We start from the raw sequence: 25,521 nt of genomic DNA on the forward strand, positions 1-25,521 counted from the left end.
GCCCCTCCCCCGCTGCTCCTGCTCAGCTGGCTCAGCTCCCAGGTGGGGCGGCAGGTCTGCAGATTCCCCAGGGTCCCCGCGGGGCCCCACCCTGACCCCGCCCCGGCCAGGATGGGGTTCTCCTGCCTCTGTTCTCTCTCTAGCCTCACCTCCTATTTTCCTCCTCTGCCTCTGCCTCCCCTTTCCTTTGGACCCCAGCTTTCTCTGGCTCCTGCTTTCAGCCCCTCCCTACAGCTTCCTCATCCTGGCCTTATTTGGGGGGGGGAAATCTCTTCCTGCCCCAGCCCTCCCCGGCCTCCATAGTTAGGTAGGTCAGCAGAGCAGGCTGAGCCTGGGCTCCAGGTTCTGGGGGCTGCTGGCAGCTCTAGTCTCTGATGCCACCATGGGGGCCCCAGACCCCGTCCCTGTCCCTGGGTCCTGCTCCACTGAGGCTACCCTCCTTGCTGCTCCCTCCCCTCTTGCCTGCCCTGGCCTCACCCCTTTTTTTGGCTGAGGACTAGGCTGGCAAAGGCAAGCCACAGGGCTCTAGCAGGCCCATCCCACAAGTACTTCAGCGTGGCTTCGTCACCGTGGCCAGTCCCGGATTCATTCATGGCCATCCTGAGATCCAAGAAACCGGGAGGCGAGGGTGTTAGGGGGTGAGGGTGAGGGCTCCCACAGTGCCGGCTGGAGCAGGGAGCCTTCCTGGAGCAGGGAGCCCTCCGTTTCACGTGGCCTAGCTTGGGCAGGGACAGTGGGGAGGTGGGGAGTATCCATTAGTCCACCAGGAACAAAAGGCTATTCCAACAGTTGCCTTCTGTCTCTACGAGCTCCACACCCACCAGCTGACCCCAGACCTGGTGACAAATAACCACCGCCCCAGCCCTATTCCTCCATCCCTGCGCTCCCCACCCAGACCTTCCCATCACAAAAGGGACCTCACATCAGAGCCCATCACAGCTGGGCAGACCGAGGTCTAGGGCCAAGGGTTCGCCCTGAGCTTGTGGCTGGGGGCAGGGTAAGGATGGGGGCCACTCCAGATTTTCAGAAATAAAAGAGCTGTTCTGGAGGTGAGGGATGCTCGATTGGAAATACAAAGCCTTTTGGCTTCACAAGGCTGTTGGAGCCTCTGGTCTCGATCCTGGGATCACAGATGCAGACAGACTAACAGACAGACATGTGCTCACAACTCCGGGCAGGCTCACAGAGCAGGCACTGGGGAGGGCCCAGGGTCACTGTGCTTTTGGAAGGGGCAGGGCTTCTGTCCCCAGATCGAATACCCCTCCTCTGTCTGGACTTCTCCCCCCAGTAACTGGGCCTCTGAACTCCAGGACCCTCCTGCCTTGGGACCCCTCCAGCCCAGGGACACGGCTGGGTTGTATGACTTCTGGGCCCTGCCCCCAAGACGTCCACATCACTCATCCTGGGCCATCCCTCCCTCTGTCATGGGCCCCGAGGCCCTGCCCCTCCGTGCCATGTGGGGCTTACAGGATCCCATGGGAGCAGAGGCTGGAGGGGAAGGGAGGGGCCCTGGCTGGCTGGTCTCCCAGGACCAGAGGCTTCCCTTGGTCTCCCCTTGGGGTTGCTTCCCATCAGGTGACAAGGCTCCAGGGCCAGCGGATAGGTGCCCCGGGACTGGCGGAGAGCTGGGAAACAAGAACCCCGGTTTTCAGTAGGTCTTGGCTACCACCTTGCTCTGTACTTGGAGCAAGTCTTCCCTCCCTGGCCCTCGGTTTCCCCAGGAGCAGGACTAGAGAACCAGTTCTAACCTGCAGGGACTGTCCTGGCAGCGGCTTCTTGGGGTCCTGTCCTCCTGGTACACTGGCCCTTCTTTGGGCTCTTGGGAAGCAGCTCTAGGCCCTGAGTTAGCTGAGCTTGGTTCATTCTCTCATTCAGCCAACACTTAGTCCTCCCCCTCCCCCACTCCTCTGCCCAGGTCTCTCTGATTTTCTTCCTTCCTTGCAGAGATGAGAGCATCCCAGCTGAGCGGCAGCCTCTGGTCTGATGGGGGCTTTCAGGCTGAGGGAGCAAGAGGAATGGCCAGTTTAGGACAGATATCCCAGGATGGGGGTACGACAGGGTCCCTGTACACCAGTACAGACACCGGTACAGACTCTGTGTGTGTGTGTGTGATAGCAGGCACGACCTCCCAGGGCCACCCCAGCCATTCTTTCATTCATCCTACAACCCTCTATTCAGCACAGACCACCTGCAAGACTATGTTAGGTGCCAGGGATACAGAAAACAGCAGGGCCCCGCCCTTAGAGGCAGGCAAGGCAGGCCCCAGTCCAACCAAGCACAAGAGGATTCTGTTGGGGTTCAGACGCAGGGGAGAGGGGAGTCAGTCGCTCGGTCTTGGGGGTCTCTGGGCCCTGACTTAGGAGCTGTGTGGGGCTCTGTTTAATGCTGGTGGTAAGAACACTGAAATAACAGCTGCCATTCGCAGAGGGCTACCTGTGTGCAGGCACGGCCGAAACACTTCCCAGGCCAGCCTGTAACACAGGCGTTTCCCTCTCAAAGCAACCCAGTGAGAGAGGGGCTGTTTTCACCCCCCACCCCCCTCCCCCGGTTTAGGAAACTAAGGTGTAGGGACGCTCAGCCACTTGCCCACGATCACACAGCTAACAAACGGCAGAGCCAGTCTGACCCAAACCTTCCCACCTGTGAAATGTTGGGAGGGACCCTGCCATCCCGTCAGCTAAGAGATGGGGAGTTCCCAGGCAGATGGCAGGAAACCAGAGCTGCTGGAGTAGGCAGGGGAGGTCTCCTGGGAGGGGATTTAGGGCAAAGTGGGGGAGGGGACAGCAGGAGGGTGCCCCTCCCCCTGCTGACCTATTCCAACATTGGGTTCCAGCCAGGCATGGGGGTGGGGCGGCTGACAGCACTGGGAAGCTGTTCCCAGGATTTACAGCCTGCCAGGGAGGTGAGCAAGAGCCATCTGGGGGCTGCTGGCTGCTGGAGGCTGCAGGGGCTCTTCCTCCCCCCAGCCCCTGGGGGAGTAGCCGTGGGCTGGTCCATATTCACTGCCCTGGGGCTCTGCTGCCCCCAGCCCAGCCCAGGCTGAGGCCCCCGGGGGCCTTCAGTGTTGGGGACACAGGGGCAGAGGAAAGGAAAGGGGAGCCCCCAGCTTGCATTGGAGGAGCACCAGGCTGGTCCTAGAGATGGGATCTGCAGCTTCCCGGTGGGGGTGGTTTGAGCTGCTTTGGAAAGGGGCGTGGCAGTTTGGAGGAGGGAGGTGTGACAGGGCTGGGGGTGGGGTGGACGCCTCTCTCAGGCCCCAGGCCTCAGGAGACCCCCATTCCTCTGCCCCTCGGTATTGGGCTCCTTCTCTTCTCCCCTTCAGCCCAGTATGGCAGCTCCAGCCTTGGGTGGGGACATGCCTATGTGCACCAGTCTATATGGCCTCTTTGTGCAACTGAGGAAAACACAGAGGCAGCCCCGCACTAGGAACCAGGCTTGGTGAGCGGAGCTGGGCTGGGCTTTAGCTCTTGCTGCTGCCTGAGCCAAGCATCTTTGCTCAGGACATAAACTGTTCAACAACACAGGGAGACCCCATGTGCTGGCTACGGAAGGCAGTGTTCAGGGCTCACTGGGCCCGGCTGTCACCTCTCCTTTACCCAGCTGACCCCTGCCTGGTCCAGAACCCACCAGGACTCCCTGCAGACACAGCCCCCACCCACCTCTAGGTCACCCATGTGGCCTGCAGGACAGGGACTGTCCTCTTCTCCCAGGTTAAGAAGCTGAGGCCCAAAGAGAGGAGGGGAACTGCCCAAGGACACACTGTAGGGCTCTGACAGCGAGGCCTCCCTCCAGCCTCGGTGCCTCTTCTGGGGCCCTCGGGACACTGCTTCATGTGCCTGTCGTCTCTGTGCTTGTCTTATTTGACTTAACAGACATAGACGGAGGATATGCCATGAGCCAAACGGTGCACCCGTGCTGGAGAAAACAGGTCAGCACTTTCCTCCTCTCAGAGCTAAATACCCAATAGGTATTGAATGAATGAACGAATGAACACTGAGCACCAACTCTGTCGGGAGCTTACACCGCGCAATTTGCTTATTTAACCATGGCAACTCTATGAAATAGGTTCTGTGGTTCTCATTTTGCAGGTGTGGAAATCGACGCTCAGAGAGGTTAAGTAACTTGACCAAAGTCACAGAGCTAGAAAGTATCACAACTGGGAGTTGAGTGTGAGTTTGTGTGACTCCAAAGCCACACAGTTCTTTCTTCCTTCCTTTTTCTCTATTCTTGAAATAGCTTCAAACACTTTCCTTTATTTTGTTTGTTTGTTTCTTGGAGACAGGGTCTCACTCTGACACCCAGGTGAAAGTGCAGTGGTGTCAGCCTAGCTCACAGCAACCTCAAACTCCTGGCTCAAGCAATCCTCCTGCCTCAGGCTCCCAAGTAGCTGGGACTGCAGGCATGCACCACCATGCTCAGCTAATTTTTCTATTTTTTTGTAGAGATGGGGTCTCTCTCTTGTCCAGGCTGGTCTTGAACTCCTGGCCTCTAGCAATCTTCCAGCCTCTGCCTCCCAAAGTGCTAAGATTATAGGTGTGAGCCACCTTGCCCAGCCACTTTCCTTTATTTTTAATGACATTTATTGTTCCCTTCCTAATTTTACAAGCAATACGTGTTCATTGCAGACAACTGGAAAATACATAAAGACATAAAGTAAAAAATAACAATCACCTATAATCCCCACCCCCCAGAGATAACCACCATTAGCATTTTGATGCATTTCCTCCCAGTATCTACATCTTTTTATATAAAATCTGTATTATGCCAAATAGCCAGTTGGACACCCTGCGTTGTCAGTTCACGATATTTTGTGAGCATTTTCCCATCTGATTACATTTTTTTGAAAATTTGATCTATAACGGCTGCATATATCCATTTTTATTCATCTTCATTTGTTTAAGCCAACCCTGCTTTTGGACACTGAGGCTGTTTGTAATTTTTTACTAATAAACATAACATTGCAGTGAACATCTTTCCGTATAAATCTTCGTGTAGGTTTCTGCTTATTAGATTCCCAAAGGGGGATTTCCTGGGTCAAGGAGCACAATCAATTTTATGGCCTTTAAACATATTTTGCAATTGGTTTTTAGAAAGCTTGCTTGGTTGACCCTCCAACAGTGGAGCAGGTGAATGCCCATTTCTTTAAACCCTCGGTAACTCCAGGTATCACTAACTTTGAAAAAAATCAGAAATCTTTGTCAAAACCTAGATTTTTCCGACGGCAGCACTCTGCTCTGCAGTAAATATTTGGTATCACTGGTTAATAATTCCCCACTTGCATATGCAGAAATAGGGCCCCTGGGAGCAGAAATGACATGCTAGGTAAGACCCACCAATCAACCGAGGAAGAGCAGGACTGGAACCCGGGCATCCCCCCTCCCAGTCTAGAGCCTTCTTCCAGGCACCCCTGGCCTCAGCTTCCTCCACTGCAGCTCTGCTGGGTTGGGGGTGTTTCCCCAGGGCCAATCCCTCCCACACTCTTACTTAGGTCACACCACTCCTATGGTCCTCAAGGTCTGGGTTGGGGAGGGGTCACTGGGCATAGCCCATCCCCAGCCTCTTGGTCACGGGCCACATGGCCCCTAGGATCCTCATCACCTGCACTGATCGTGGCTCTTGCCCCCTCTCATTCATTCATTCATTCATCCATTCGTAGATTTTACAAAAAGACTTATTTGGCATCTATACGGGCCAGCCACTGTTCTAGGCTCTGGCTACTTGTTATTAACTATCAGCACCGCCAGAATGACAGTGTGTGAGTCACATAAGCATGCTCACCAACCCTTCCTTCCTACTTAGGCTGTCTTCCAAACTTCTCTCAGGATAACAAGGCCTGGGATGCTTGCTAAACACACAGATCACCAGGTCTGTCCCCTGGGAATTCTGATTGTACAAGCCTGAGTCTGTCCCCAGGCCTTGTTTGCTGTTGTTTTGTTTGCTCTGGCTGATTCGTCTATTCAGGCAAGTTCAGGAACAAGTGCTCAAGGGTCCTGAACACTGACGTCTGGCGTGGCTCACATGCACGTGCGCACCTGCTCGCACACAGGTGAGCGGGCCAGGCCCTCTCCCAGCACAGCACAGTGCCCTTGAGCCCTGCTGGCACACCCGCTGTGCCCCTCAGCCTCAAACTCACCAGAGCTAATGACAAGTTTTTTTTCCCCGATTTGCAAGCGATTAGTTTTAATTTGGAGACAATTAAGATATAGAAGCAGGAGGCATATGATCTTGATTAGAAACAAGGAGATGGCCAGAGGCGCCCCATCCCCAGCCCGCCTGGCCCCCCAGCCTTCACAAAGGAAAATTCATTTATGCATTCAATGGGGAGGGGCCTGGCCTCCGCATCTGGGGAGAAGGTTGTCTGTGGGTGGCCAGAGGGCCCCTGCCACACTCCCAGACACCTAGGGCAAGCCCGAGATGAAAGGGAGAGGGCTGTGTCCAGCCACTGGCCCTGAGCAGGCATCCCCGGACTCATAAAGGGGTGGAATTGGCATTTGTTAAGCACCCACTGTGTGCCACGCCTTGTACTATGCAAAGCTGGTCCCACCCCAATATCCAGCCATACCCCATTCCAGCTGGAAAAGCAAACGTGTGAAACAACAAGGATGTGCCTTCTGGTGGTGGAGGTGGCCCTAGAGGCCTCTGCACAAGCACAGGAGCACAGGAGCCCATGGCCCCAGGGGAATGATCACAGATGTGACTGAGACAGTTCCTTGATCACATGCATCTCACTGGCACCAGGGCCAGGCTCCTGATCCGTCAGAGCCAGAGCTGGCTGGAGCAAAGCAGTAGCAGAGAGGAAGAGGCGCTGTCCGCCTGGCAGGGGGGGGGGGGAGGGGTGTCTGCAAGGCATCAGGGGAGGCTTCAGGGAGGAGGCAAAGCCTGGGCAGGGCATGGAAGGACCCACACCCTACCCCATATGCAAGTCTTCTCTCAAGTCCTGGTGGGCCGATACCCTTCTCTGGGGCTGAAGCCTCTGTTTATTCCTTTGCCTCTTGGTTGTGGGGAGGACGGAGCTGGCCCAGCTCACGCGGGAAAGGTCACTTGCTAGGCACAGTCTGGCAGGGGCCGGGCATGCTGGGATCACCTCAGTCACCATCATTATCCCCACGGACAGAACCTGGATGAGCCAGCCTGTCTTCCTCCCCCGGCATGGTGTCTCCACGTCTTCCTGGGGAAACTGAGGCTGTGAGTGGCAGAAATAGCCAGTCTCCACGTATTAGTGTGCTAGGGCTGGTTGGTTTCCAGAGGGGACTCGCATCCTGGCTTGTGGACGGCCGTCTTCTCTATGTCTTCACATCGTCTTCTCTCTGGGTGTCTGTGTCCTAATCTTTTCTTCTTATTAAGGACACTGGGACATGAGGTTAGGGTCCACCCTCACAGCTTCGTCTTGACTTAATTACCCCTTTAACAATCCTGTGTCCACATACCGGCATGTTCTGAGATACTAGGGGTTAGGACTTCAATGTATGAATGGGAGGGGCACAGTTTGGCCCATGACACCCCATCCTGCGCCAGAGAAGACATGGAGACGCCCCTTCTATCGGGGATGGCCACGAGGGAGAGGTCCCGGGGCCAGACCAAAATGCTTCCGGAGGCACAGCCCAGCCACCAGCAGGGAGGCAGTACTAAGTCCCATCTGCAAGGTGAGCTGGGGGCAACACAGAAGTGTAGAAGGCGGGGTCTGCAGCCTGGGGAGCAAAGTGAGCAGCAGCCATGGGGTGCAGGGGCAGGCGTGTGCCTGCTCCGTGTGTGTCTGTCTGTGTACCCTCCCAGGTCGGTCTGCAGGACGTGGGGACCCCTCACCTCTGAAACACCTCTCCCCAGCCTCTGGACCTGGCCTGACCTTGGTCTCTGTGTTGATCACCCGACACACACACCCTTACCCCACGTCTGTCTTCCTTCAGGGAAACTTCTAGCAGCATTTCCTCCCCCAGCCCGTACCATGCTACATGATGTCTGGACGTCAGAGCTCTGTGCCAAGATGCAGGCCGCTATGCGTGTTAGTGCACACACATGTGTGGACACACTCAGGCACACCAAGTGTTTGGTGTTCAAACACTTGCCTCAGGGACCTGCCGACCCAGCAGTCTGGCCTCCCCACTCCCCGGCCACGTCAGAAGGCTCCTGGGGCCTCCCTCACCTCCCGGGGGAAGCTGAGGCCAGGAGAGTCACGCAGAGTCCCTTAGGCTGCAGCAGAAGTGAGTGTGAGAGCAGAGGTCAGTGCTGGGCTCTCAGGGACCCCACCCTGCTCTGCCACAGAGGAGACAGAGTGACTCGTGGTGGCGATGGGTGGGAGGTGCTGTGGGTCACAGTGACTTAAAGCTGAAAGCTGTGATGCCCTAAGGTCAGCCTTCTAGCTCCCCTTCCTCAATGTCAACTGTTTCCTTATCTGCAAAATTTCCTGATCTGGAAACTTCGATAAAGTGTCCAGAGCCCCTATTCCCGGGGCCAAGACTCTCCCCCTGAGGGGCTGCCCAGTCTCCTCTTGGATGCCTCCCTGATGAGGAACTCACTACCTCCACGACATCACAGTCAGTGTTGGGCAGCTCATTCAGAGATTTTCATTCCTTCGACAAAAATGTGTAGAGTGCTCACCATGCGCCGGGCCATGTTCTGAGCACTGGAATGGAGTAAGGAGCAAAGCGATGTCTGTGTCCCCACGGAGCTTAATTTCTAGTGGGCAGAAACCACGGGTGCGTGCATAGAACGTACAGCTGGGTGGTGAGGAGTGTGATGAAGAAAACAAAACAGGAAAAGGGACGGAGAGAGATTGGGTAGGGGCCAGTGCTGCTTTAGATAGAACGATCAGGGCGGATGTTCCTGAACAAAGAATGGCTGGGGCGGGTTGGAGGGGGGAGAGTGATCAAGCAGAGAAATGGGGAGAGAAACATGTGAATAGCAAGGGAAGAAAATTCCAGGCAGAAGGAACAGCAAATGCAAAGGCCCTGAGGCAGAAACCTTCTCTCAGCGTGTGCAAAGAACAGCAAGGGTGGTTTGGATGGTCCAGGGTCTTGGTTTTGCCAGATCGGCTCCTTAGCCCAGGGGCGGGGGCATGCAGTTATGCCTCCCTCACCCCTCCTTCACACCCTCTGGGTCTGGTGCCCATCTGGTGGCCTCTGCCCCCACTGTGCCTCCAAGGGGTCCAGATGGTCAGCGGTGAAGTTGGAACAGCGAGAGGGGCGAAGGGGACTAAGTGCCACTTAGCGGCTCTGGGGTCTCCTGGGGGTGGATAATGAGAGCCGGTCGGTGTGCTGACCTTCCATGTCCCCCACCCTGTCCCCCCAGCCAGCATAGTGAGCACTTACGGCTCACTGACCACAGCTGCCCTTCTCTGAGCCCAGAGGGACAAGCACGGGGCCCCTCCCCATCTCAGACCCGGCTCTCACAGGCCCTGGACTCCCCACCCCTGCCCTGGGCTGCTGTATGGCTCACAGAGCATGTCCTCCTCTCAGTGTCCCCATGCGGTGGGTGGGGACTGATGTCACCACCACAAGTTTGGAGGTAGCAACAGGCTCAAAGTAGGAAGCAACTTGCCCATTGAGTCTGTGGCTGGGAGAGGCCTTGACCTTGAGTCCCAAAGCCTCTGTCTGCCAGCTTCCTGCTGCTTCTAAGGCAGTTGGTTCACTGCAATACCTGGCTCGGGCCATTAACCTAGGTTCCCACATGCAAGCCTTGGGGCCAGCGTCCCCCCAGGCTGCAGGGACACATTCTCAGAGTCCCCAGGGGTACCTGTGGGACAGGGATTCCGGGCACCAGCCAGGAAGGCTCTCCCTGCCGCTTCAAACATCCTGCTGTCCTCATCCGGGACTCTCCTGTGCATCTCCACCCACCATCAGCCCCGGCGTCTCTGGCCAGCAGTTTCCACGGCTGCTCCTAAGGGCTGCTCAGCAGGTTGGGTTGTCACAGAGACAGGAGTGAGGCCAGAACTGGGTGGCGGGGTACGGTGGCTAACGCCTGTAATCTTACCACTCTGGGAGGCCAAGGCGGGAGGATTGCTTGAGGTCAGGAGTTCGAGACCAGCCTGAACAAGAGCAAGATCCCATCTCTGGTAAAAATAGAGAAAATTAGCCGGTCGTGGTGGTGCACACCTGTAGTCCCAGCTATTCGGGAGGCTGAAGCGGGAGGATCCCTTGAGCCCAGGAGTTTGAGTTGCTGTGAGCTAGGCTGACACCAGAGTCAGCAACCTGGGCAACAGAGTGAGACTCTGTCTCAAGAAAAGAGCAACAACAACAACAACAAAAAGAACTGGGGGCAGGGGCCTGGGGATGGTGGACAGGGGACAGCCAGAGATGGAGTTGCTAGAACTGGGCAGCTCCTGGATGAGTGGAGGGAGCCCAGAGGAAGGAGGAGGCCAATATTTAGGTTTGGCAAACTGAGGATAAATTTCCTGTTTACACAGTGTGTGGCGACAGGGAGCAGGGGGAGAGACAGCTGGTGCAGTAGTAAAGGGCTTAGGTTGAGGGCCAGGTGGGCCCGGGTTTGCATCCAGGTGCTGGCTCCCTCTGCCCATGTGACTTGGGTAAGTTACTCAAGTGTCCTGCACCTCAGTTCCTCTATCTGTAAGATGTGACACTAGGCACTCAGAAAGGAAGTTATTGATAGAAAACTGGCTGAGTCGATGGAGATCATAGCACAGCATTGATCCGAGGATCAAAGGAGCTGACGCTTGTCCAGCACTGAGCGCCGTGCCGGGGTGCGGGGATCAGAGTGAGAGCTAACTCTTTCTGGGGCCAGAGCCCACTCTCAGCCCTTTGTGCACGCCGCTTTGAAAGTCCGCACAATGGCCCTTTGAGGCACAAACCATTTTTATACTCATTTCACAGGTGAGGACTCCGAGGAATAAAACCACTCTAAAGCTTCCCAAGGCCTTGCAATGGGATTAGCTTTACCCCTATGTCACAAAGAAATGAAGCTGTGGCGAGAGGGTACTTAACACACCAGCAAAGGCGGTGCCAGGCTTGGAGCCCGGACAGCCCACCCAAGGACAGAGAGCCACGCTGCGCCTGTCCAGCTTGCCGAGGGGACGGCCCTCTTTGGGGGTGGGAGGAGTGGAGGCTGCAGCCCCCTGGGGTCTCAGTGCAGCCTCTCCTCACCACTCCGGGCCTCCTCTTTCCTCTGTCTGTCCCCAGCCTCCGGCCGCTCCCACCCGGCCAGCCCCAGCCCACCCGGGCTGCAGGCCAGTCCAGTGCTGCCGGTCAGCTACCGCCTGTCGCATACGAGGCTGGCCTTCTTCCTGCGGGAGGCGCGGCCCCCGTCACCTGCGGTCACCAACGGCTCCCTGCAGCGCTCCGAGCCCTTCGTGGTGTTCCAGACCAAGGAGCTGCCCGTCCTCAACGTCTCCCTGGGGCCCTTCAGCACCAGCCAGGTGGTGGCGCGGGAGCTCCTGCAGCCGTCCAGCACCCTGGACATCCCCGAGCGCCTGACGGTCAACTGGAAGGTGCGGGCCTTCATCGTCCGCGCCCGCGTGCCCGCCTCGCAGCCCGTGGCCCAGGTGCTGTTCTACGTGGCCGGCCGGGACTGGGACGACTTCGGCGTCACCGAGCGGCTGCCCTGCGTCCGCCTGCACGCCTTCCGCGACGCCCGGGAGGTCAAGAGCTCCTGCCGCCTCAGCGGGGGCCTGGCCACGTGTCTCGTGCGGGCCGAGCTGCCCCTGGCCTGGTTTGGGCCCCCGGCGCCGGCCGCCCTGCCCGCGGCCCGCCGCAAGTCTCCGGACGGGCTGGAGCCCGAGGCGGCGGGGGAGAGCCAGCAGGCGGAGCTCTACTACACCCTCCACGCCCCCGATGCGTCGGGGGGCTGCGGGGGCTCCCGTCGGGGGGCCGGGCCCGGCGCGGGGGCGCGGGCGGAGAGCCCCACGCAGCACCCGCTCCTGCGCATCGGGAGCATCAGCCTGTTCCGCCCGCCCCCCAGGAGGACCCTGCAGGAGCACAGGCTGGACAGCAACTTGATGATCCGCCTGCCCGACCGGCCCCTCAAGCCCGGGGAAGTGCTCAGCATCCTCCTGTACCTGGCCCCCAACTCCTCCTCGCCCTCCAGCGCCAGCCTGGAGCATTTCACACTCAGGTAGGGGTTACCGGTGGGGGCTGGCTTACCTTCCCAGATCAAGTACATGCCTGACCCATGGCGGGTCCTCCCCACTGGATCCCTGCCGGCATCCTAACCCCAGCTCTTCCATTTATCACTTGAGCACACTTGGGAAAACACCTCGCTTATTTGAACTTGGGTGTTCTTATCTGTCTAATGGCAACAAACATTCCTGCCCTTACTTCCGGGTCCCATTGAAATGGCATCATGGTAAAGAGGAAATATCGCTTGTTGCCAGCGTGGGTGGCCAGGGCTGGAAGGGCCCTGAGACATAAGCTGGTGCAACTCCCATTTTACAGATGAGGAGACTAAGGCCAAATGGAGATCAGAGATTGGCCTCTTAGCTGGGAGCCCAAAGATGAAGAGGAGTGTGTGTGTGTGTGTGTGTGTGTGTTAGGACATTCTCCCCAATCCTAGAGTTGGGAGAAAATTTTTCAGGGGTCCCAGCTCTTTCTATACCTTGAGAAAGACCCAGTTCATGAATTCAAAAATGCCTTAAACTGTATCACATCCCCACAAAACATAATGACACTTCACAGCAGGAATCCACAGTTTGAGTCATGTTGGGTGATTCTGAGGACATAATAAAGACTCCCCCAAAATGCACCCCTAAGCACTTGCATGGGACCTGAAACGTCACCAGTAGCGTCCAGCTTCTCTGAATATCGCCCTCTCTCCTGAATGTTCTACCTTAAAGTTCAAATATTCTTGGACAGGGTCATACCTGATTTAGTGCTTGGTGCCTGTATGTGTATATGAATTAAATCAGTCATCAGAGATCTTGGGCTGCATTAATAGGAGTAGAGCATGCAGAATTAGGGAGGTGATAATCACCTGCCTTAGTTAGTGTTTATTATAATTGAGTGCAGCTGACGTGTTGTCTTTAGTGTAGGACACTACACCTTATGTGTTCATAGTTTTCCAGAGGAGGGTGGTTAGGCTCTGAAGTGATTTTAAACTGTGGCAAAAAACAATTGGAGAAACTAGAGAAAAGAAGAGTCAGAGAACAGCTGCACGCCTCTCCGGTTTTCTGAAGAACTGTAACAGCTAAGATGGAGGAGAGTTGTTCTCTCTCACCCCAGCAGCGCCCATGACTGTTATACTTCAGCTACGTACAGGGAAGATGGGCTTTCTGAAAAAGGACTGTGATGTGTGCAGAAGTAATGAGTCCCCTGTCGCTGAGGTATGCAAGCAGAGATCAGGCAAAGTCCTGGCAGGGATATGGTAGAAGGGGTTGCAGCTTCCACTGAGGGCCGGAGGTTTCAGCCACAATGCCAGGTTTCCCCAACCAGTCTCAAACGCCGAGTCCAGGACTCAGGGGAACTTAGCTCATCTGCTCCCCCCACAACCCCAGCCTAGGGGTGGTGGCCAGGCGAGCAGCCTTTGGGCCCTCGCCTGACCCTCTCCCTCTTCTTCCTCCCACTTTGTCTCAGGGTGAAGGCCAAGAAGGGCGTGACCCTTCTAGGCACCAAGTCACGGAGTGGCCAGTGGCATGTGACCTCGGAGCTGCTGACCGGGGCGAAGCACTCGACAGCCACTGTGGACGTGGCCTGGGCTCAGGGCACGCCCCTGCCCCCCTGGTGAGCCTGGGGTGGTGACTCTACCACCTTTTTTCAGGGCAGCCACCTGTTGGGGCAGCAGGGGACAGGGGGATCCTTGATGTAAGAGGCTGGACTTACGGAGGGCTGGGACTTGGTTGATGGGGACTCTGGGGGCTGGGTCCCTCAGCAGGAACCCCAGGGCTGGGGCGCCTCAGATGGGCTGGAGGAGGCTCAGAGGGTCCCAGTGGGCAGTGGCCGAGGAGGGGTGGCGTCCCCACTGAGGGCTTCTGAGCTTTCGGGCTGCTCCCGCCCTTCCTCCACTGCTCTCCTTCCTTCCCCGACCCTGGCAGGGAGGGCCAGGGCCCCTTGGAGATCCTGCAGCTGGACTTCGAGATGGAGAACTTCACCAGCCAGTCAGTCAAGCGGAGGATCATGTGGCACATCGACTACCGCGGCCATGGCGCCCTGCCTGACCTGGAGCGGGCGGTCACCGAACTGACCGTCATTCAGCGGGACGTGCAGGCCATCCTGCCCCTGGCCATGGTGAGTGGGCAGGTGACTGGGCCAGTGGATGCCCATGCATGCATGCGTGTGGCAGGAACGTGCACAACCGAGAGTGTGTACAGATGTGTGTGTGTGTGTGTGTGAGACAGAGACTGCCTCCTGCACCCAGGGTGCCTGGGCGCAGTCACTGGAGGCAGGTGGTGCCCTGTGCCTGGTGCCAGGAGGACAGCGGATGCGGAGGGGGGCAGAGGTGGGAGAAGTCGCCACGGACAGCCACTTGGGAAGTTCACAGGGGGAGGTGGCCATGCAGTTGAGTCTTGAAGGTCACGTGGGAGGAAGGGCTCTCAGAGATGAGGGGAGCACCCTTGGCAGGGGCTCATGTGTGCAAAGGTGCCGTGGGAGGACTGTGAGTTCAAAGGGGCAATGGATTTAGAAAGAGTGTAGTGGGGTGGTGAGGCTGGAATGATGGTCTGGGACCAGCCCAGGGCACCTTGAACGGCCAGGTGACTGTGCGGGACGTTACTGTGTGAGTCCCAGGGAGCATGCGAGCTGTTCGAGAGGAGGTGGCAGGGCCCTGGGAAGGGCTGTGTCCTGGCAGCAGAGTGAGGCAGACCGAGGCTCCCGCCGAAGGCCGGGTGAGCAGACCATCTCAGAAGGCCGACGTGTGCGAGCATCCCCAGGGGAAGGCCATGCGTCTGAGGAGTTGGAGCAGCCGGGAGCCAGCGCCTTGGCTAGCGTGCCCCAAGGGAGAATGGGCCACAGGCAGAGCCCCCTCTCCCTTTCCTCCCTGTAGGACACAGAGATCATCAACACGGCCATCCTGACTGGCCGGACAGTGGCCATCCCCGTCAAGGTCATTGCCATTGAGGTGACTGGCCTGGTCCTAGATGTCTCCACCTTCGTGGAATGTGAGTCTGACAACGAGGACATCATTAAGGTAGGCTTCCTGGAGGTGGGGGCCCGGGGGAAGAAGGTCTCAGGCCTTCAGGGAAGCGGAACCTCACCCCAGAGTGCAGGCCGCTCGCTCTTACTCCTCCCTCCTTAGAGATGGACTCGCACCTCCCCTGCCGGGCTGCCCCTCCCTTTCCTCCCACAGCACGGGCTTCCCTCCTCCTAAGCCTCACCGCGCCTTTCTGACGCGTTCATTCCCAAGTCTCTCGACCCCCACGACCCCCAGACTCCCACAGTGCTCCCGCTCCCCGCCCCTGGTCCTGCTTCGGTCCTGGAGGCTTCCTGCAGGAACAGGGAACAGACCTCTGCCAGGCCACAGGGGAGAAGGCAGTGTCGGCAACTTGAACTTGACCCAGCAAGTCACTATTGAACCCTGGTGTGTGCCAGACACAGGGCAAGGCAACAGGGGGCAGGTGGGGGCAGTGGACCCCTAAAAGACCTGCCCTGACCCCAGGTGCTGGAGGTCAGGTGAAGGAGATGGGGCCAGGGAGGGAGCCCCAAGAAGCACGTGAGTCAGGCCCCGAGTACCGGCTGTACACTGGCGGCCCCACTCCTGGCACACACGTCCCAGCCCCTCCAGCTCCCGCAGGCCCCTCCCAGCCACCAACTCCCCACCCCTGAGCTTCTGCCCAGGAGCTGCTCTGGCCCCGGGTCCTCCACAGCCCAGCACACACGACATTCGTGTGACTCAGATGGCCACTTTCCACCTCCCTGGGAGGGCTGCAGGTTTGTTCTTTCCCTGGCTTTGGACAGTGGTCAGAGGCAACTGGGGAGAGGAGGGAGTGGAGTGGGCAGTGACAGAAGATGTCCTGGTACCTGTGGGGTGGGCAAACCAGCTGCTGCGCCAGCCTCCAGCAGGTGCCACAATCAGCCAATGAGACAACCGGATTCGTTTCCTGTTTGTGTCAATAACGCAGCTTGAAGGAGAGCGGGGACAGGGGGATGCGTTAGCCTCCTGCTCACTCGGGCTCCCGCACTCACCGCGCTCCATGCCCTGCCTCTGGGTCCCTTTGGGTCTGGGAGGACTGGGCACCTCCTCACCCACCCCTGATCCAGGAGGGAGGCCCTCCAAGGAGCCAGAGCAGATGGCCCGGTGCACCCTGTCACCTCCTTCAGAGAAGCCTCACCAAGGCCCGCAGGGCTCGCCACTGCTGGTGGCAGGGACGGGAAGAAGTGGGCCTGCTCCCAAGGGTGTCACTCAGCACCTTCTCTCCCCCACCCCAGCCCCAGAGCAGACGAGAACGAAGTCACGATGGCTCAGATACCAAAGGGAATGAGTGAAGATTCTAAATGGTTACAAATCTCAATGAAATACAGTCAGGTTCTTTATGGAGTTTGCCACATTCTAAATGGAATCTGTGGGCCTGCAGATGGAATTCTCTGCTTTCCCAAGTGGGAACTGAGCATTTCTGGTGGGGCTGCTGTCCCCACGTCCCTCCACCCACTACTCCGAGGTGATGAAGGGAGCTGGCAGGGGTTGGGATGGTCCAAGGGCTCATCTCCAGGGACAAGCCAAGGTCCCAGCCCCCCCCCCCCCGTCCCCCGCAGAGCCTTCAGGGCATCACCGGCCCACTTCTGCATGCCAGACACACCCATGGGCGCGCACCAGCAGGAGCATCTAGGGGCATGTGCACATTGGACCCCCCTCCGGGTGTGCCAGGTGTGTGCGTGGGCACATGTAACACACACACCCACCTGCATTTGTCCTCAAGTACTGGCAGTGCCACCTCTGTGAATGGGCACAGGTGTCCCCCAAGGAATTCTCAGCAGGCATGTGGTTTCCACCCAGGGAACCTCTAGGAATGCAAGTCGGTATCCAGGTGGGCATGCATTTATGAAACCACATCTGTTGGTGGCAGCCATCCACCCATCTGTGCTTGGGGTTCTCTGGTCCTGAGTTTTGTTCTCCCATCCTCTCCGCTCTACACCTGCCTAGAGCAGCCCCCTCACCTGAAATTAACCAGCTGTCCATTCTCTTGGGGCAGCCGAGCCAGAGGGCCGTGGCAGAGGCGTGGGTCTGCCCCTACCCCTATCCCCTCCATCACGACTTCCTGCCAGCCCAGTCCGGCACCCCGTGCCCTCCTCTGTACCATGGAGGACTCCACCTGCCAGACACCTGGTTCCAGCCATGGAACAAGGTTCCATGTTCCAAGGTGTGGCTCTGACCAGTCAAAAACAGCCCTTACAAAAATATTTGTACTTTGGCTCCTTACCAAGGAGCAGAACCTCCCCCAGTAGGCACCAAGGGGTGATCTCTGGAGAAAGAGCAGAAGCCAGGATGGGGGCTGGCGCCTCGTCCCACCTGGCCTGTCCCCTTCAGCCTCCCGGGACTCCTCTGCACTGCCCACAGGAAGACCTGGAGGGCCAGACATGCCAACTGTCCCTCCCTTTCTCCAGGTATCCAGCAGCTGCGACTACGTGTTTGTGAGCGGAAAGGAGTCTCGAGGGTCCATGAACGCCAGGGTCACCTTCCGCTACGACGTTCTCAATGCCCCCCTGGAAATGACAGTCTGGGTCCCCAAGCTGCCTTTGCACATTGAGCTCTCGGATGCCCGCCTCAGCCAAGTGAAGGGCTGGAGGGTACCTATCCTTCCCGATCGGAGGTACAGCCCCTCCCACACGGCACATGCTTGGGATGCTCAGAGGTTCCCTGGGTGGAACCTCGGCACACAGTCTGATCTGCATACGTGCATAAGGCCCTAGGGGTATACAGTCTGTAGGTTGGTTATGCAATCAACAAACTTTCACTGAGCAGCTACTGTGCACCAGGCACTGGTGGATATTTAAGAGGTTGGGTAAATGTGGCTGGTGCCTGACCCAGCCAAGCTCTCAGTCAGCAGAGGAGAGAGCCATGTACACGACCCAGAGTGTCAGCACGTGGAAGCCCTGTGTGTAGGGAATCAATGGCACAAGGAGAGAACCCCCTCTTCCTCCAGAAGTCAAGGCAGGCTTCCTGGAAGAAGCAACTCTGAAGCTAAGTCTTAAAGGACAAGTGGAAAGGAGTTGGTTGGGAAGACAGAGTGAGAGAGCAGTCAGGCAGACAGAATGGAGCAGACACACTGACACAGGAGCACGCACACCTGTACACCTGTGCCCCAGCCTGGGCACATCAAGGGCACGCTGGGCACACAGTGACTCACGCCTAGACTGCCTTGCGGGGGTGCAGGCTCACACCCCTGAGTGCCCATGTACAGGGCACATGCATGTGTACTCACTGCGCTCCACTCACCCACTCCGAGCTGCTGGAGAGAAAGCCCAGCGGGGAGGAGCAGAGAGGGACAGTGGCAGGCGGCTCCCAGTGGGAGGGGGCGGGATTGGAGAGAGAAGCAGGTGGTGTGAGAAACAGGCAGCCAAGGGAGACTTGGGCTGAGTTCAATTCAGCAGAGATTTGGAAGAGCAAGGTAGTGGGGACAAAAGATGCTCAAACTGTATAATGTGCGCATGAGTCACCTAGGGCTCCGGTTACAATGCAGACTCTGATGGAGGGGGCCTCGGGTAAGTCCTGCCACCCTACATTTCCGAGCAGCTCCAGGGAGATGGTGACACCACTTTGGGTAGCAAGGATGTAGTCAGCTCTGAAGCCAGACAGCCTGGTTTGAATCCTGACTCTGCTATTTACTAGATGTGTGAACTTGGAGTACTCACATAACCTTTCTGTGCCTCGGTTTCCTTATCTGTAAAATGGGCATAATAACGCCTATCTCATAGGATTGTTGTGAGGATTAAATTAATGGACACAGGTAACAGAGCCCTCTGTGTGAGTGAATGTTCTGGTTGTTTTATCCTTCCAAAACACTAACAAAGCGCTAACCGCAGAGAAATTTGGACTTTCTCTCCAGAGCATACCTTCCTGGCAGTGCATCTCCTGATTTTAGCACCTTTTGCAATATGCATAAGCTAAGAATCTCCCAAATCATCAAGTCCAGGTTCCCGTTTGCTTAACAGTTTATTAATTTACCTCTCTCCTCTCACATTTGGCTAAAAGCAGCGAGAAGAAAGCAGGCTGCACTTTCCACACCTTGCTTGGAAATCTCCTCCGCCAAATATCCGAGTTCGTCCCTTACAGGTCCTGCTTTCCACACAACTGCAGCACACAATTCAGCTGAGCTTTGTGGCAGTCTTTGCCCCGGCTCCTTTGCTCCCGTTTAGAGCTTAGAACGTGCCAGGCGTGTGCTCAGTGCTGAAGAAGCAGCAGCAGTTGCTGCTGGCATCTGATGCCAGCTATTCCCAGGCATGGGTTAAGCCCAGCAGAGGCAGAGAGGGACAAGGGAGGGTCAAGGAGGTACCTTTCCGGAAGAGGACAGGCTGGGACTGCTGGCTCCAAACTCAGAGATGGAAGGCATGAGCCAGAGGGGAGGCTTGCTGTTTGCAGAGCTTCCACCCACAGGGAGCAGGGAGGAGCCAACAGGGCAAGGGTGAGGGGGCACGGCTTGTGCAGGTCGGAGCCAGGGTGAGGAGCCTGCAGTGTGGCCAGCCCTGACTCCGGTGCGTCCCCACCCCAGGTCAGCCCGGGAGAGCGAGGACGAGGAGGAGGAGGAGGAAGAGCGGCGGCAGAGTGCAAGCCGCGGCTGCACCCTGCAGTACCAGCACGCCACCCTGCAGGTGTTCACCCAGTTCCACACCACCTCCTCCGAGGGCACCGACCAGGTGGTCACCATGCTGGGCCCCGACTGGCTGGTGGAGGTCACTGACCTAGTAAGTGACTTCATGCGGGTGGGCGACCCCCGAGTGGCACACATGGTGGACAGCAGCACGCTGGCGGGCCTGGAGCCGGGCACCACCCCCTTTAAGGTAGGCACGGGCTCCGTCCATCTCAGCATAGAGGGGCAATGTCAGGAGCCCTGTTTACCTGTGGGTGAAGAACCCAACGTTCCCAGAGCCTCGGCCTGTGGGCGCAGCCCCAGCTGGCCCCCAGAACACTCTTGCCCCCCGCCCCTCTCTCTGAAATTGCACCATCAAAGGTCAAGCCCTTTTAGCTTCATCGTGGTAAAGGTTCTCGCTCCCAGCCTTGGCAACCTTTCTCAACTTAGCCCCCCTCGGTGTGGGAGCTCAGGCAGACCTCGCTGACAGCATGGGGGGACGGTGGAAGTCAGCAAGCCCTAGAGGCCAGGAAGGCAAGTCTGGGGATCTAGGAACTCAACTTCGACCTTCCCTGACTTAGTTCTACCCTGACAATTGGGTGTCTGGGTAGGAATCATTCACCTAAGAAATTTTCAGTGCTGACCCATGGGCTAGAATCTGCCTACAGACATATTTGGCTCATATTAATAAGATAATTGATCAAACATTTAAAAATTGGGAAGTTTCTCATTTTTTAAAAAAAATCTAGATTTCTGGTTTTACAAAAAATAAACCTGGCAACACCGGGCCTGCATTCCCACCTGGCAACTATCAGCTAGAGCCCGTCCTGATGCCCCCTTCACATGAGCATGAGTTCCCCCGTTTGCCATAGTCCCCACCACTCCCTTTTGTCTGCCTGACATTGAGGTCGCACATCACTTGCTATCTTTCCCGGCGTGGGGGTTGCCTTCCTTACAGTCAGCCCACATCCCTCCTCTGTGTTCCTGCCTTACCCTCTCATGACCTCTGGACCCTGGTTCCTGGCTGCAGAGCTAAGGCAGAGCTGAGGGGTCTTGCCTCCCAGCCCGCCCCACCCCTCTGGGCCCCTCTCCCAGCAGTGCTGGGATTGCTCCCTGGCTGGGGATCTTGGTGGGGGAGGCTGCTGCTTTCCTGGCTCTCTCCCACCCCTGCCCGACTCTGTCTCAGGTGGTGTCCCCACTGACAGAGGACGTGCTCGGGGAGACGCTGCTGACGGTGACGGAGGAGAAGGTCAGCATCACACAACTGCAGGCCCAGGTGGTGGCCAGCCTGGCGCTCTCCCTGCGGCCCAGCCCTGGGAGCAGCCACACCATCCTGGCCACCACGGCCGCCCAGCAGACCCTCAGCTTCCTCAAGCAGGTAACTGGCTGCCCAGTCCACTGGCCAGGCAGTCTGGGGTGTGGAAGGGGAGCTTGGGGACTCTGCCTTTCCCCTGCACCACAAGTCCCCAGATTAGGGTTTCTGGTAATGGCGGATCTGTTCGCCCTCTGTGCCTTGTAAACCTGCCCCTCCCCAGAGCCCCACCCTCTGCACAGGGGGTCTGGGCAAGGTCGTGCTTGCTGCACTTGCCACCCGAGACGCTCCTGCTGAGGGTCCCCCTCCTGGGTTCACAGAGGGCTGTCACCTCTGCCCCACCCCCAGGAACTACCCTCACCCACCTCTGGAGCTCCAGCCACACACCATGGGCACTGGCCACAGGACGAAGGTGGAAAGGTGACAGGTGGGGGCCCTGGGAAGTGAGGAGGTGGGCATCGAGCACCAAGCCAGGAGTCAGGACACGGGGGTCCTCTGTCCCGAACTTGCTCCACGACCCCAGGCAATCGCTTCTCTCTCCCTTCTGCAGGGAAGACAAATCTCGGAAGGTTTTGGCCACAGAGGAGGCTGGGGGTGGGTGTATAAATCAATTGCCAATTTTCTGATGGGGGTGATCGTGGAGCTATGGGGCTATTCCTGCAACAGAAAGGACTTGAGGTAGACCCAAGGCAGAACTTACCTTCTGCTCATCAAGAGGAGAGGGGTTAAGTGGGAGAGGAAATCCTCAGAGCAGTACGAGGCCTGGATGCCAGAGCCTGCTGTTACCATCCCCGCAACCTGTGACTCTCACTCACTCAAACAACAGTTCCTGAGTGCCTGCCGCATGCCCGCACAGTTCCAGTGCTGTGGATACACCAGGGACCCGGAGATGCTTGGTCCCTGCCCTCACAGAGCTCAGGATCTAGCAGGGAGGCCAGCTGAACCGGACTTCTGAGCCTGTCCCCTTTTCCTCCTCCTCCAGGAAGCCCTCCTGAGCCTCTGGCTCTCCTATAGTGATGGCACCACGGCCCCACTCTCCCTCTACAGCCCTCGGGACTACGGGCTACTGGTGAGCAGCTTGGATGAGCATGTGGCCACTGTGACACAGGACCGGGCCTTCCCCCTGGTGGTGGCGGAGGCGGAGGGGGCGGGGGAGCTGCTCCGGGCGGAGCTAACCATCGCTGAGAGCTGCCAGAAAACCAAGCGCAAGAGTGTGCTGGCCACGACGCCCGTGGGCCTGCGGGTGCACTTTGGAAGGGACGAGGAGGACCCCACTTATGACTACCCGGGCCCCAGCCAGCCAGGGCCTGGCGGGGGCGAGGACGAGGCCCGGGGCGCCGGCCTGCCCGGCTCTGCGGCCCCCGCCCCGGAGGCCCCCGGCCCCGGCACCGCCAGCCCGGCCGCGCCGCCCACAGAAGACTTCCTGCCGCTGCCCACCGGCTTCCTTCAGATGCCGCGGGGGCTGACCGACCTGGAGATCGGCATGTACGCGCTGCTGGGCGTCTTCTGCCTCGCCATCCTCGTCTTCCTCATCAACTGCATCGTCTTCGTGCTGCGCTACCGGCACAAGCGCATCCCGCCCGAGGGCCAGACCAGCATGGACCACTCCCACCACTGGGTGTTCCTGGGCAACGGGCAGCCGCTGCGGGTGCAAGGCGAGCTCTCGCCGCCCACCGGCAACCCGCTGGAGACCGTGCCCGCCTGCTGCCACGGCGACCACCACAGCAGCGGCAGCTCCCAGACCAGCGTGCAGAGCCAGGTGCACGGCCGGGGCGACGGCTCCTCCGGCGGCTCGGCCCGGGACCAGGCCGAGGACCCCGCCAGCTCGCCCACCTCCAAGCGCAAGCGGGTCAAGTTCACCACCTTCACCACGCTGCCCTCAGAGGAGCTGGCGTATGACTCAGTGCCCGCCGGCGAAGAGGAGGAGGAGGACGAAGAGGACCTGGGTTGGGGCTGCCCGGACGTGGCGGGCACCACGCGTCCCACTCCACCTCCCGACCTGCACAATTACATGCGCAGAATCAAAGAGATTGCCTAGAGGCGCCATCCGGGGTGGCAGGGACGCCCCCACGGGTCTGCTCTGGGTGGGATGCAGCCGGGACCCCCAGCTCACACTGACGCGGGGCAGCTGACTGATTTTATACTCCCTGCCCCTACCGCTTCGCTCAGTGCCCGGCGGGTGCCTCTGCGTCTGGTCCTCCTGCCGCCCCACACCGTCGCCCTATTCTACCCCCTGCTGGTGGAGGGCTCTTCCTCCAGTGGCTTGCGGGGAGGAAAGCGATCCCAGCCTCTGTTCTACCCTTTCCAAACCTCCTCCCGTCTTGGGGCAACCCCTGCCCCAAGGGTGAGGCAAGGAGGCCAAGCTTGGGGCCAGGTGGGCCCACACTGTGCTCCGGCCCCCACCTCCCGTGTCCCCTGCCATCCCCCTGTGCAGGGGATGCTGGGGGGTCTTGTGTCACAGGCTGCACAAAGACTTTTCTCAAACCAATATTCAGGGATTTCTGTCCTGCAGGGTGGGGAGGCCGCGGCTGCCTGCCCTGCCAAGGATCTTGCTGTGGACAAAATATCTGGAGGTGGGAGGACAGGTGTAGCACCTCCTGGCTTCCAGGTGCCTCCCAGGATCTGGGAGCTGACTCTACAGAGGGGTCTGGTGCCAAGCCAGGCACCTTCCTGAGTTCTCAGGACTCCCTCCTCTGCCCCAAGGGCTTTGGGCAGGGACCTACGGGGGAGGAGTCCTGGATCCATCTGTAGCCAACCGCACCCCAGAGCCTGAGACCTGGGAGCCTCTGCCTCCCCCTCCCCCACAGCGGGGGCCACACTACTGCGCCTTAGCCACCCCTTGCTCTGCGACCACTCCTCCTCCCCTCTCTGTAGCAGGGCAGGCAGCCACCCACGCCCCACACGACAGAATCTGGGGGCCAGGGGGCACCAGGAGTGCTGTGAGGGACTGGAGGGTGGAAGAAGTGTGTCCCATGCCCCGGCCCACAGCCACTCTTCTCTGGGGTTCTACCCACCACTGTGTCGGAGTTTTCTTAAATAAATGGAGGCGGTCAGACTGGAGGGGGGGGCAACAGCTCCCGTGCACAGACAGTACGTGGTGGCTGGCTCTGTCTCTTCCTTGCGTGCGGGCTTGCACGCGCGCACACACACACATACACACACACACACACACACACACGCTCTGCAGGCACACCATGGGACGTGAGATGGAAACGGCTGGACCGACCAGACTGGGGTCCTGCCTTCTTTCCTCCCCCCACCATTCAGGTCCCTTAAGACCCTCTGGTGCTGTGGGAAGCCCACATCCAGGGCTGGAGGAGTCGCTGATCCGGAAATGTGCCCCTACAAAGGCACCACCTCTAAGACTCCGCCATGAATGGCTCAGAGGAGAGAAGGCCAAGCCTCGGGGCCTGTAGCGAAATGACTTGGGGGGCTGGGGAGGACACAGGAGAATAAGGAGAGAGGTGGGAGGGCTGTGTGCCCACCTGAGTTACTCCCGTTTCCTGCAGCCCACCTCTCAGAGGGGGTCCCTCCCCAGTGCCGTGTCTCAGGGCTGCCTCCATTCTCTTGGTGCTGATGGGGGAGGCCCGGGGGCTGCCATGTCAGACGGCCAGGCAGGAGAGAGCACAGGTTTATTGGGGTGCACCTCTGCACCAGTGGATTGTGGGCTGGTACCCCACGGCACACTTGGCCTGTGAGTGCACACACGGTCTCCCGTGGCCCTGGGGGACCACTCCCCAGCACGGGCAGCAACCCAGGGGGTACAGGAGCTCCAGGTCTGAGGAGGGCAGGAACCTGAGCAAGGCTGCCTGGCCAGCCCCAGTGCCCAGGGACAGGTGGCTGTAGCAACCTTCTGGGAGAGGGAAAGCAACAGCCACCTGCATCTGTCCCAGGCACAACCAGCAGCAGGACTGGGGTTGCAATGGCAGCTGCCAGCACATGCTGCTGCCCACCAAGGAACGAAACCCGGCCTTCCATGGTATCTGCTCACTTGGTCATGCAGCCCCTGGGATGGTTGTGGGACTAAATGAGATCATGTATGGAAAGCGCTCTGCACGGCTCCTGGCTAGCCCAGACAGTGGCACACAGAATGGACTTTGCTGCAACCAGGTCTCAGTGTTCAGGCAAGGCACGGTCTGAAAGGAAGCTAGCGATTGACAGCTCTGCCCAAGATCTTTGGCAACAAAGAACAGGTGTAGCTTCAGTGGCAAGGGGCAGGGGGGCAGCTGCCAGAACGCTGTGCCCAGGGCAGAGCCACAGGGGGCTTGGCAGGAAGGCTCTTGAGTTTCCAGAACAGCAGACACCTGCCATTGAAAAACACACTGACTACATGCTCCTAGAGGGGCATGGGGGTCTCAGTCATCTTTCTTAACCTCCTTGTGCCTAACATGATGCCTGGGCTTGGCAAGTGCTCAACAAATGTTTGCCTAGCAAATTAAAATCCAAATGCAAACTGTGAATGGCCTTCGAATTAGCCCATGTTTGGGGACTTTTGTATATTCTACCACCTTACACCTTATCAGTGTGGAAAATCATGTGATCCAAGTCACCC

At 58.4% G+C, this 25,521-nt stretch overlaps 1 protein-coding gene across 1 annotated transcript in view; it reads left to right on the forward strand.

The window, feature by feature from the left end:
• Positions 1-24,062, forward strand: part of TMEM132E (transmembrane protein 132E) — a 54,971-nt gene extending 30,909 nt beyond the window's left edge. The window contains exons 2-9 of the mRNA XM_069481019.1: positions 11,130-12,060; positions 13,515-13,661; positions 13,973-14,165; positions 14,920-15,063; positions 17,475-17,680; positions 19,580-19,868; positions 20,844-21,035; positions 21,952-24,062. Of these exons, the coding sequence (XP_069337120.1) occupies positions 11,130-12,060; positions 13,515-13,661; positions 13,973-14,165; positions 14,920-15,063; positions 17,475-17,680; positions 19,580-19,868; positions 20,844-21,035; positions 21,952-23,007 (3,158 nt within the window). The 3' untranslated portion in view covers positions 23,008-24,062. The remainder of the gene's footprint in view (positions 1-11,129; positions 12,061-13,514; positions 13,662-13,972; positions 14,166-14,919; positions 15,064-17,474; positions 17,681-19,579; positions 19,869-20,843; positions 21,036-21,951) is intronic.
• Positions 24,063-25,521: the final 1,459 nt, after the last annotated feature.

This window comes from Eulemur rufifrons, chromosome 9, assembly GCF_041146395.1.
Source record: "Eulemur rufifrons isolate Redbay chromosome 9, OSU_ERuf_1, whole genome shotgun sequence".
Lineage (NCBI taxonomy): Eukaryota > Metazoa > Chordata > Mammalia > Primates > Lemuridae > Eulemur > Eulemur rufifrons.